Genomic DNA, 13785 nt, shown 5'->3' on the forward strand with positions numbered 1-13785 from the left:
CTCTATTTCTCGTCACATTAAATCTCGCCCCCATACTTTTTTTATATTCTTATTTAAACCCCATTACTGATTCTTAAGCCAGCCAATAAGACTATTTACGTTTATTTGTCACATAAATTAATTTTTGGTCATGATGTTTTTAAGAAAAAAACTACATAAGAAACAATTTTCGCTTGTCATGTTCGTGTTCTCAAGTCGACCTACACTATGATATGATATGTAATTTGCGATCAGTCACATTTCACGATTTGCTATTCATTTGATTATTTAACGATTATTCACAAGATGCTATTTTATATCATACGATATTGCAATAGATAAACGAACAACACATATATATATATAGACATGTAATACAATAAGGTTGTCACTAAATTTTCATAACTTGTCATTACTTATGAACTAGAACCTATATAATCTATCTATGACCATGATAAGCTTGGGTGTTTTAAAAATCAAACTATAAAATTTTAGAAACAAAAAAAAAAATTACAATGTCATTCTTTTTTTGGGGTCAAATGTCATTCCTATACTTTTGTTATGTTGATTATGGCCAACAAATTGAAAGAAACAAAACCAGTGGGGTAATTTTGAGTTTGACTGATAATAATAGGGGTGTCCGCATTACGTGGTCAATTCAAACGGCGTCGTTCGTTGCCTGGCTTGGTATTGGACGGCGAAAAAGAATGGTGGGGTTGGTGCGGGGAAATTAAAACTTTTGTTTAATTTTAATATCTAAATGATTAAAATAACAGAATAATGATGATATGTTGCTGTCACGCTCATCATCATCATGTTAGTCTTCCCTCAAAACTGTGTTTAATTTAATTATTTAGCATTAAAAAGAACTTTCTGCAGCTTGCTTGTTTTCTCTAGATGTCTATTCCAAACAAGAATCACTGAATTATACTCCCTACTCCATCCGTTTCTAATTGTAAGTAGTTTTGTTTAAAAGTACGAATATTTAAAAAATTATTATTTAAAAAAATATATTATTATTTAATCAATTAATTCAACCAATTATCAAAAACCTAACATTATTTCATTGGTCACACAATATCCAATAAATAAAAAAAATACATTGAAATATGTAAACTATTATATTATGAAACAAATTTTTTTTGCTAAAACTATTAAATTACAAAACTATCTTAAACAAGGCGGTAGCTTGAGCCTTTATTAAACTTATTAAAAGTTTGCAAAATCAAATGATTTTAGTTCTAATCAGTGGCGTCCATGAATATTTGACTTAAACATTATATCACTAGTATTATTTTACTAACGAACGTATTCGATTAAAATCGTATATTTAGTTTTTAATCATTAGTTATATAATTTTAATAAGATACACTTGATTTATCTTATTACAAATCTGTTCATATATTGATCAATTTAGCTACAGCCACACACATAATTTTCCAAATAACACACTTACATCAGCGATAAACATAAACAATTCTATATGTGATGTACAGTACTTACAACGTTAAATTCTTCAAGAAATTTATATATATATAATCTGCAAATTTATTAATCATTAATATTTTAACTAGTAGACCAACAAATTTTCACTGTTTAAATAATTTTAAGAAGTATAAATTTATTTTGAATTAAGCTACCTTTTTATATTTGTTTATTGTTCAATGATTTTGTTTACTATACCCCAATCAATCAGTCCTCATTTTTGTTACACCAAATGCATAACATCACAACTTTTTAGAATCTATCAATGAGATATTTGTAGAGAAGGATTGAAATTGAGATAGATAACAAGTCAACGAATATGATCCGATCCCCATGAAGACAACCAAGTATGTGCTAAATTGACCGAGGGTAGGGTCAACAAATCTTGCCCGTCCAACTTTTAATCGACAAAAATAATCTAGCCGTTGGATCTCTTTGTCGATCGTTCCTGATCCCGTCTAGATTCCGACTTGAATCCCTTGCATCATCACTCTCGTCACTATGATTCTTTGGTTTTTAAGAAAAAAATTTCATGAAAGTACTACTACGTATTATAATATCGAAAATTTCAACAATGACATAGTATTGAATGACAAGTATACGTTCTTTGATGATAGCTACATACTGAGTATAATAATAGTTGTGATACAAGATAAAATAAACTAGCTAGGACTTGATTTTGACCTGTCATCCTATCAAATTAGTATCTAATGCATGTTTTTCTTTGTTAGGGTAATTATGAGTTTAGTATTAGAGTATTTCATTCCAACTACTTGAAAAACGTCGTCGACATATCTATGTATACAATCATACAAAAGGATTTGAATTTGCTTTCATTTTGTAATTCTAGGAAAGATTCTAAAATATTCGCGAGTTCTCATATACAAGATCATCGTTGTATTTCAAAATTAAATACAAGATTATCTATAGACTATAATTTTGTCGAGAGAATGATCCAATAACGTCAAAAAATCATGTCTACATGTACCATACTCTCTCCGTTTCGATTTAATTGTCGTTGTAGGAAAAAAAATGTTTCAAAATAAGTGTCGTTCTAGAGTTTCAATGCAAAATTTATTAATAATATTCTCCACTTCATTTTTTTATTGGTTGAAATATGCTTAGATGTATAGGTAATTGTGTTTTTATTTTAGAAATATACAAAATCATATGTTTTATTAACCTGTGTGCATAAACCTAGAACGACAATTAAAATGAAACGGATAGAGTATAAAACAACACTACGTTAATACGCAAGTTACCCGAGATAGGGCAATCCGTCTTCAAATTTGGATGCAATAATTATATGCCTTAAAATTACAGAAACCTTCGTTGTAATCAAGAACGAGAGACGTTCAACGACATTTATTTCCACGCCAACTATATGATAAAATATTCAAATAACAAACGTATTTATACAAATGATGGTAAAACGGGATAAGATAATAGCTTGTGTTGTAAGGATGCTAAGCTTTTCCACCCTGCTACTTATATAATGTTCGATCCACTCCTATTTTTGGCTCATATTCCGTGTAAATAAAGTCATCGGCTTTTATTGTAACCCTGGTATTTATAGCTTTATTGACCAAAGTGTCGCTTAAGATACGTACATGCATGATTTGGTCTTTTTTTGCAGGAACTGCGTGCCTACACGCATCAGCCTATCTGATGACTAACTCGGAAGGTGCTAGGTGCAACCATATTTCGCAGGATCTCTGGATTTATTTTTTTTCAACCGGGCCTCGTAGTCTGGTGGTAAAGGAACCTCGGCTGAGGTGCCCGCCACCCGAGTTCGAGCCCCGGCCACGAGGGGTATTTACATGGGCTGCCTCTCGCCCTTCAGACCACTTCGCGTAACCAGGGGCCCTTAAGTGGACGCTTAAAAATCCTGTAATGGCTTGGGCTTAGGCCCGGTGGGCTAGTCGATCACGCAAAGTGGTCGGATACTGGATTATCAAAAAAAAAAAAAGAGTTCATTTTGAAAGAGTTATGTTTTGATTTAATATTTTAGAGTTCCAACACGTTGGTTAGGTATGATAATGAGTACCGTATGAAGCAAATCAAAGGTTTCTAATTATTGGTTTCATTTAGATTTGAACTCTAATTAAACTTTAAAAGTTACAATTGGGTTGAACTAAAAATATGCCATTGATTATAAAAATATTTAAGTACTGTTTGATTTTGTTTTAGCATATTTGGTTCAAATAATAAAGGAGTAAGAAATGTAGGAGATGTCATAAATTTCAATTTCTTTTTGCTGAAATGTTAAATTGTGGTGTTGGCTTAATGAGAAGAGAGCGTTTATAACTTTATATATGTGGGCTATTGTTTTAAAAATTTATGAAAATGCAATAAAAATAAAAATATTATGAGTTAGTGATAGACAGTTATATATTTTATCATATATGATTATTAGATAAAATATATGAACGTACATATTTGAATATTAGCGTATGACATTTAAACTTTTTAGACCACTTGCATGAAGATCGAAGAAAACATTTTACCCTCGGATAACTAGTATATCCAATCATACTCTTTATGTGGTTGTTCCGATTTTTTTTCTTGTTAAATAGATGCCATCTTCTCTAGCTCTCCAATCCCATAAACCACGTCTTTTAAATGCTCTAAAGCTCTGATGGTGTTTAAATCCAGGTTCTTGTTTCAAGGTGCACATGTAACGCGTGTTCCCCACAACATTCAAACCGAAATTGAATTCCCAATGAGTTCCTGGTTTTAATGTTCTTTCTTTTATCCTGTCGTCTGCGGAAAAACAACTCATATTAAGATCTTTCTGGAATTTGAGTTCGTTCGAAATCTTCACTCCATGGCCGTGTACGAGTACAATTATGCATAGGCTAAAAAGGAATAGAAAGATCTTTCATCTTTTTATAAAAAGATGCTAAGATTTCTTTTCTTTTGTCGTTGTTAACTTGGTTTTGAGTTAAATATATTAATCTGTATTGCTATAATGCTATTATAAGTTGTCTATTAGTATTTGAGGTACCAAATCATCACCAAACTGTTGATGTTAGGCAGATGGACGAAAATAGGTATTCTCATATATTTTAATACTTCTCTCTAATACTTACATGTATATATGACCAAAAACAAGAAGTTAATTGACATTTTTATGCATTTGCAGTTCACTGAGCCAGTTTGGTTTACATTGAACGCATTCTTTGAATACTTTCAAGAACCAGTAGAAATAGAACAAAAATATATACAACGAAACAGAGTTTGATATGTAATGAGAGATTGAATGGTAAATTAACATAAGATGAATTTTCCATTTCCATGACAAATCTAAAGCTTAAGGTAAAAATATAAATATACATCTCTATAGTATTATTTGAGAAATCAGTTTTCTATGTGTCGTTCTCACGTTAGCTCTCACGATGTTTGATTACACTGATACTCTTAATGAATTAAAAATATTACATTTGAAATACTATTATTTATTTTTCTATTTAATTTCCTTTTTAAAATTTCCAAAAAACATATACATATAATAAAAAAGGAAAAGTTTAACAAAGTAAAAAAAAAACGAATTGAAAAACGAAAATATATGTATATATAATAAGATTTCATAAAAAAGGAAAAGTTGAAAAAATAGTAATATTACATTTTAAAATTTTTTAAATGACATAAAATATACTTTTGTTTAACTTTATTATTTATTTTTTATGTTTTTATATTTGTGGAACTTAATAGAACCATAATCAAAATACCAAAGCAAATCTGAATTCTCATTTTTATGATTATTTAAAATAAATTTCAGTTTCCATTCAATAAATCAAAGACATGAAGTTATTTAGAATTTATAAAATATTTTAATTATTGTAAATATTGATATGTGTTCATGAGCTTCGAAAAATGTATCAACAACTTTTTTTATCAACTTGTATCAGCTACTTATGGATGTAACTTCCTATTAATCATCACTTTATTTTCTAATATTTTTTAAAAAACATCAACATATAATTTGATAAATATTATGAAAATACATGCATATTTAGACGATAAATAAAATTGATTTGATTTGAATTAATTAGAATAAAAATAAGTATACTTCATTTTGAATTTGAAAGAATATATGTAACTCAATATACTCATAACATGAGTGACTCAACTAATTCAACTTATATCTAAAATTATAGATTTAACTACGAAAAGAATTTATAATTTTATAAGAATAGTAATTTATTTTATAAATATAAATCATAGTACAATTCAAAACATATGAAAATGAAAATAAAATATTAACTAACTGTTACAATTTAGTTATTTTGTAAAATTTATATATATGCATGAGACTTCAGAATATTACAATATATCTTAAGTTATACATAATCTTCATAAAATATATTTACATATCTAAGACAACAACCAGCTAAATGCAAATAAGAAATTAATCAAAATTTTAATATATAGAATAAAAAATATTACAGTTGAATTCAGAGATTTAATCCAATTTACCCAAATGATAAGTAAATTTATTGTAAAAACAACAAAACGGATCATATATAACATATATAAAATCATATGTATAATTAAAGTAATATAATATTATTAATATAAATGATGCATAAAAATTATAAATTAATTTAAAAATTAAAAGTAAATAGCAATCAGTTTTTATAGTATATTTACTTTAGAAATATTTAAAATCACCTAGTAACGAATATACCACTATAACTTGGAGTAGTAGATACATAGCGATAATGATTTAGCGGTTTGTAGAAAAATTTGGAACTTGTGAACTTTATTTTCAGGCCACATCGTAGAGAGGAATTGATGAGCATTAAATTGTGCTCCTTCAAATATCATGTGTGTAGTTGTGGGAGATAGCTGAAGCAACGTGGAATATCAAAATAGTGAGTTCTATCCGTTTACCCTTTCACACTGCTATATAAGAAATCATATAATGTTCTGATAATGCCATAAAATTACCAAAACAAAAATCCTCAAAGACAGGAACCAAACTCTCCTTTTTTTTTCATAAAAGAAAAATAACCAAAAAGGTTTGAGTTTTATCTAAAATTCAAGAAGCCAAACCAAAATCATTGTCTACCCAAGTCTTTTATTTGATTATAACAACACCTGAAGACAAATTTAATCTAAATAGATTCAGCATTCACTCTCACACAACAGGAAAAACCTACAAAACCATACTTTACTGAAGATGGTCACAATCCTCTCCTTTTTTTTCATAAAAGAAAAATAACCAAAAAGGTTTAGGTAATCATACAAACTTCTTCAGGTTTACTGCAGAAACCATCAAATAGAGAAAGATAAAGAGACTCCAAATAACCCTGAGAAATTCCTCAACATCATAATAGATAAACATAGAACACAAACACACACTCCTCTCACCATTGCGCTAAAACTCCGACTTGAATTGTGTACCAAGATCCCAAGAAGCGTTAATCATCTGCGATAGAAAAACAGGAAAATGAGGAACAATACAATGTTATTTGTTCTAGATCATAGCACAAAGAGGAACCACAGAATTAACCAAGCAGATAATGTATTACGATTCATATTGCAGTATGATGACGATAACAAATCTATCCTACATAATTTAGCCATTTTGAACTTATCATAATATACATTCAGATTTCTCCTACATGTAAACATACTGTAATGCGAAATGTTCTGACTAACACCAACTTGTCTTACCGACGAAGCACAAGAAAAAAAAAACAAAATCACTTTTTAAAAAGGTTCATTTCTTCAAGGGGCACAGAGCAATATTCTTCTACATCAGTAGCAAAGACTATTTGAATCAAAACACACACAATCCGAGTTATTCAGAAGGCAGCTAAAAGGGATAAACACCATCGAGAGAGAATCAAAGTGGGGAAAAGCAGTGTACACAATGCAACATATAAAGTTTAAACGCTGAATCTGCTGCCTAAATGACATGAGTCTTAACCATAATGTAACCACCAAAAAGTATAATATTACACAACTAACTTGAGAGAACTCAAAAGCATGAAGAAAGAGTCTTAGCAGATATGAAGAGAAAACGGAAGCAAGATGTACAAAATAACAACACAAGCTAAGCAAAGCAATCAAACTCAGCTCTATAAAAAATGTTACTTTTACTTCGTTCCGATGATCCAATCTAGGGCAATCTCTCACAACACTCAGTACTAAACCCAATCAAACAAGTCCACTACGAAATCTCAATAAAGTCCTGACCTTTGATGTGTTCATGATGATGAGGAGCAGCACCAATACCATCTTCATCACCATCATCATCCCCACCAGTCTTGACAGTAACAACAGGCCCATCACGATGATCATCAGGGAATCTAACAACAACAACAGGGCAAACACAGTGATGAACACAATAATCACTAACAGACCCCAACCTCCCATCACTCCCTTTCTTCTTCTTCTCAGCACCAAACCCTCTACTCCCCATAATCACAGCGCTGAGCCCCAGCCTCTCGATCTCCAAACACAGCCTCTCCCTCATATCGTGATCCTTCACTATATGGATCTTATACGGAAACCCACTCTCCTTCAAGGGTTTCGCCAGATCCGCGACCTTGGAGGAAGTGAAGGCGTCGAAGTCCTCCTGGCTAGGCTGAAGGGAGGGAGGATCTTGCGGGGCTTTGAGGGGGAGAGGTCCCCAGTCGGCGCCGTAGAGGACGGAGGTTGGGGAGACGTGGAGGAGGACGACGGCGTCTCCGGGGCGGATGTAGTGGTCCACGGCCCAGCGGACGGCGAAGGCGCTTTCGTAGGATAGGTCGATCGCGACGCCGATTTTGCGGCGGGCGCCGGCGGTGGGAGTTGGGGTTGCGGAGGAGGAGTGGTTGTGGTGGTGGTGGGGGGAGTGGCGAGGGGAAGGAGGGTGGTGGATTTTGATCGTGGGGAGGTGAGGGTGGTCGGAATCTGGATCCATGGTTTCGAGGTTGTTCTTTGATCGTCGGAAAGTGTGAGTGAGATTTTTACTAACGGAGAGGCACAAGAAGAAGAGTGTGTCTTCTCGCTTATTAATCAACTTTAATATATAGAGTTAAAACAAATACTATTAAATTATTTATCTTTTGATCGGTCCATTTTTGGTTAACATTAAAAAGCATTTGGTACATTTTGATCCAGTAGGTACCCTGGTCATGCTCGCATGTGGCTTGCACCTATCAGATCTAATAGGGCAGATCGGAAGAAGAATGAATTTGATGGGGCATTGACTGATTGGGACAACTTTTCAGATGAGTTCAAAAGCTTCTGTGGGGTTGATATGAACGTTTCAACTAAACCTTTGACTGAAGAGCAAGAAAAGTATTACATACAGGTAGAGACTTAAGATATGGTCTCAACAATTCACAAAATGATTCACCAACCCTTTGCTTTTTTTTTTTTTTTTTTTTTTTTGCTAACCGAGTATCCTGACCCCACCGTGGTGGTCCAGACTAGAGACCGAAGTGAGCATGGACCCGAAGATCACCAGGTGGCTCACCGTGAATGGTCTTCGGTCTCGGATGCTGCAGCCCATATGTAAATTCCGCAGGGGCCAAAGCTTGAACCCAGAGGCGGACACTCCAGCTGGAACTCTTTTACCACTAGACCAAAGCAACTTGATTCATAACATTTGTTATTGTTAAACTTTTCTTTGGAGGCAGACAGCAATGTGGAATGACTTGAATCCACTTCAAGTGATAGGCACACGTACGGTAGTCAAAGAGATGGATTGTTTGACAGCATGTCGGTGAAATCGAGGGAGTCAAATCGAATGTAATCGTTAAGCTAGATGAGCTTCCAACCTAAAATTAATTAGTGATAAGAGGAGTGGTCCATCTATCGTATATATTATTAAGGATCCCTTCCAACTATCGATGTGAGACATGTGTCCCTAGCACGCCCCCTCGAGAAGATGACTCTTTAAGCGTCAATCTCGGAATATTCGGGTAAGGATCTAGAGCTAACTTTGGGGCAGGTAGATGTGGATCTGGTTGGATTACATGGATCTGGCTCTGATACCATGGTAGATTAGGGTTATTATGAGCTTCCAACTTAAAATCAATTGACGATTAGTGGACTGACCATAACCCTTTATATATTACTTAATGTCCCTTAAAATTCCTGATGTGGGATATATATCCCTAATATCCCTCTTCGAGATGATGGTTCTTATCGGCCAGAAATTTCGGAACTTTAGGACATTTATACTCGGTCGAACGAGTTTAATACGACTTTGTACCCAGTCGGAAGGGTTAGTCATGACCTTTATACCCGGTTGGAAGAGTTAATGTTAATTAGGAGTTTAGGGTATTTAGGATCTGGGCTCTGATACCATGTTAGATTCGGGTTATTATGAATTTCCAATTTAAAACCAATTGGCGAGTAGTGAATTGGCCTAACCGCAGAACACGAGGCTATGTGGTTTTGGTGGATGGTTTGATGTTTACTTCCGGTTAGTTCATTTAGTGTTGCATCATGTTTGTGTGTCATGTTGAAGAAACTCTTATACTCTTTTTTTTTTCTCTAACTAGGGGAGACAAGAAGATCCTGCGCAGCAAGAAATTGAGTTAACCTCAGCTTCCAAGTGAACAGCATTGCCCTCATTGGGGACAACAGGTACGTAACTTTCCGAGTTCTTGCTCTATGATATGATTAAGGCTTCAAACTGGAAGGACATGTATGATGTGAATGTGGCAGTTTTTCATTATGTCCAATCCTATAACTAACTGTTGGGGAAGGTGATAATCTGAATATTGGTTTGGTAATGAACGGTCGAAGGAGAATCACAGACTAATGGAGGTGGAGATTAGTTGTGAGATAAAAGAGGCTTCTGGCAACCCTAAGGAGTCTTTCAAGAAGGGTGTGATGAGCTTGGTGGTTCTTGTATCCAAATGCATAAACCCATCTTTTGTACTATTTAAAAAATTTTTTAACTATTCCATTAAACTTTTACCATTAAAAACGTTCTAGATATATGTATCCAATCGACCATTTTGGCTGATCGTTGCCGACGATGAGGAGACCTGATAAAAAATATGCCAAGTTTTCTACTTATAGATCTTTAATTTCTACGTATACAGCATTCACTGAAGGAAGAGGTGTTAGTAATATTGTTGACGCAACTCCACGATAAAGTAAGACATCCCTCGAGTACTTGCGCAATCCAGTGAAGGAAGAAGATTCATAAAATATGCAAAGTATGTGGTCACCCAGTCATAATGTTGAACTTAGAAGTTATCATCGATTTATGGTATGACTGGTTTTCTCGCTGCCACCCGCAAACGCAGCTTTTGCGGTTGATAGCGATTGTTGGCATTTTGTAACAATCGCTCAAACCGCTTCAAACCGCTATAAACCTCATAAATTCAAAAGCTGGTTCCAGCTAGCGTTTGAGGTTGCAGCCGGTTGCGGAAAGATATTTCTTTTTCTTAAAAAAAAAATACAAAAAAAAATATTCAATAAAAAATTTAAATTGGAATTATAAAAATACTAAAATATATCTCTTATATTTTAATTAATATTATAAAATTTAAAAATAAAAATATTTTCTATAATTTTTAAAAATTTAAAACTATAACTTTCTAAATATAATTTTTATATTTTATTATAATATTATGATTTTTGATATTTTTATAATTATATAAAGTATAAATATTGTTAATTTATCATTTAAACGCTGCTGCATTTGGTAGTTAACCAATCATAAGTATTCCGCAAACACACCAATTTTTAACCGCATAACCAGTCATACAAATTTTTTAAAACCGCTAGAAACCGTAACATCCGCATCCGTAAACTTCCACAACCGCAACTGCTGCGTTTGAACCAGTCAGACCCTTAATATATAATGTATGATTTAAAAATATTTTTTTGTATATTTTTAGAAACAATCATATTGATTTGTAAATGATGTTATGTATGATAATTATATACTTTTTTAGAACAAATTATATACCTTTCTTCGAGTCTAGTAGTTTTATCTGTACCATTATGAATTGTTTCATGAGTATTCACGTCTATGCTGTTAAAAAAAAAGAATATTCACGCAAATAGTTCCAATTGAATTGGGGATTCTTTGTGAAATAACAAAAACATGGAGAAATTAGATTTGCAGATAAATGAGAAATAAGAAAAAAACGAAGGGAGAGCGAGGATTTTGATTATTTAGCGAATTATAATTTTTTTTTGGTTATATAGCTTAATTTTCCGTTAAATTTTGGATAACTTTTTATTTATTAATTTTTATAATGGTTAGTAATTGAAATTTAGACATCATGGTGTGTCGCACTAGTCAAACTAAAAGACTAATAAGTGCTTGACTAATTCAAAAGCATCGGTTGTGATCGCGGCTGCGGGAGTTTTTGAAAGTGGGTGGTTGCGATTTAAAACGTTATTAAAAGTTTCGTACGAATGGCATAACGTTTGAAAATTGTTGCGTTTGCGGGTTTTTTTTACTGGTTTACCCACAGATGCAAAAATCAATTAATAAAAAATATTTAATAGAAAAAAAGTTTAATTACAAAATGATAATTTTAAAATCTAATATAAAATAATAAATAATAAATATAAAATATAGTATTATAATATTATTATAATAAATATAAAAACTATACGTATAAATCATATTATTATAATAAATATAAAAATTATATTTATAAAATCATAGTATTAAAATTTTATACATAGATTAGTATTTATAAAAACTTATTTATAATTATTTATTTTTATATTTACATAATTTTTACAAAAAAAATAAAAAAAAATTTACTCTCTCGTAACCGCAAACGATAGCTAGAACCACCTTTTGATTTTTAGAACTTTGGAACGGTGTAAAACGATTTGTAGCTTTTTGTACAATTGTTGTAAAACCCAACAATTGCTACCTACCAGAACCTAAAAAAAAGGGGAAACCTATCAGAACCTAAAAAAGGCTTCCATTTGTTGGTTAATCCTCCAGTCTGTTACGAGATAAGTTTAAGTTTGGATAATGATTATCCACTAGACATATTATATTATTAACTAAATAAGTATCTGAACATTAACCGACCTTACCATTAGGCCTAAGACTTATTATCCGAGATCCAGATTCGATCCGAGATCCGCTTCGGATCTGTTTCGAAAATATAATATCTGGGGTGTCCAGATCCGAATCCGGATAGTAAAATCTTGGATCCGTCCAAACCGAATCTGGATATCTTAATTTTTAGGTTCGGATATCCGGATCCGTATTTTTAAAACACATTAAATTTTTAAATTTCATTAATATTTATATTTGATATATTGATATTTATACATGAATTAATCTTATAATATTATATTTTAGTTTTTACAATATTATAGACATATATAAATATATTTAGAAATATTTGATTTATATATTATATTAAAAAATTAGTATTTTTTTTAATAAAATATTTTTAATTATTTTTACGGATCTGGATCCGGATATCCGCGGGTAATAGAATATCGGGACGGATATCCGAAATCCGGATATCCGAAAACCACGAAGCTGGATCCGAATATTAAGTTCACGGATCCGGATACCCTGAATTTCTCGGATATCCGGATCCGTTCCAGGGCTACTTACCTCCCTATATATATTGTTCGTTTGTGTACAAGAAAATTTATGGAAGAGTTCAGCTTTTACTCTTTTCCTCTCGTCACTTTTGATCACATAATAAAGTTCAATAATAAATATTCATCTCTCGTTTTCACTTACAAAAACCACAAAGCTTTGTCTTTATAATTATTAATACACAACACATTATCAACACAAAACTCTGACCAACTGAGGTTTATCAATCCGAAAATTCTTAAACCAGTCGAGGTAATGTTTAAATTTATATGTTTCAATATACTTAATTTATTTAAATTTTATTATTGTTCTGGAGTGAGAGGGTAGGCTTTCTCCGTTTATTTTCGGGATGATAGGCGTTGCCTTCCTCGACTTATCGTTATGGTAGGCTATGCCTTCACGATCAGAAAAACACGTGGTAGGCGTTGCCTCCGTGAATAAAAAAAAATAAAGGTCAAAAATGACAGACTAAATCTTCTCGGACCTTGAAATAAGTAAAAGTCAAAATGGTAGACCATGTCTCCTCGGACTTTAAAAAATGATCAATATGGTATTCTAAAACTCCTCGGATCATGTGGTAGGCTAACCCTACAATTTAATTTATGCTCTTTAAATTTCTGCAATTTAAATTTATGTCTTTAGTTTCTGCATTTCAATTTCCGTCTTTATATATTATTCTATGAATACGGTTATCATGTCAAATTTGACAAAGCTCAAAATAAATGCCCTTAATATTACGAGAAATAATTATAAGACTTGGACAGTGGGTT

The 13785-nt window shown here is 32.2% G+C and overlaps 2 protein-coding genes and 1 pseudogene across 2 annotated transcripts; 1 reads left to right on the forward strand and 2 right to left on the reverse strand.

The window, feature by feature from the left end:
- Positions 1-4003: 4003 nt before the first annotated feature.
- LOC106329786 (pumilio homolog 15-like) lies at positions 4004-4643 on the reverse strand. Its single transcript, XM_013768426.1, has 2 exons — positions 4633-4643; positions 4004-4322 (listed from the first exon to the last, which is right to left on the reverse strand). Exons 1-2 carry the CDS (start codon positions 4641-4643, stop codon positions 4004-4006), a joined length of 330 nt encoding a protein of 109 aa, XP_013623880.1.
- Positions 4644-6530: 1887 nt separating this feature from the next.
- On the reverse strand, positions 6531-8488 carry LOC106328559. Its single transcript, XM_013767028.1, has 2 exons — positions 7672-8488; positions 6531-6898 (listed from the first exon to the last, which is right to left on the reverse strand). The coding sequence occupies exons 1-2, from the start codon at positions 8378-8380 to the stop codon at positions 6891-6893; spliced, it is 717 nt and encodes a 238-aa protein (XP_013622482.1). The 5' UTR covers positions 8381-8488; the 3' UTR covers positions 6531-6890.
- LOC106329787 lies at positions 8379-10467 on the forward strand (annotated as a pseudogene).
- Positions 10468-13785: the final 3318 nt, after the last annotated feature.

Source organism: Brassica oleracea, chromosome C3 (genome assembly GCF_000695525.1).
Source record: "Brassica oleracea var. oleracea cultivar TO1000 chromosome C3, BOL, whole genome shotgun sequence".
Lineage (NCBI taxonomy): Eukaryota > Viridiplantae > Streptophyta > Magnoliopsida > Brassicales > Brassicaceae > Brassica > Brassica oleracea.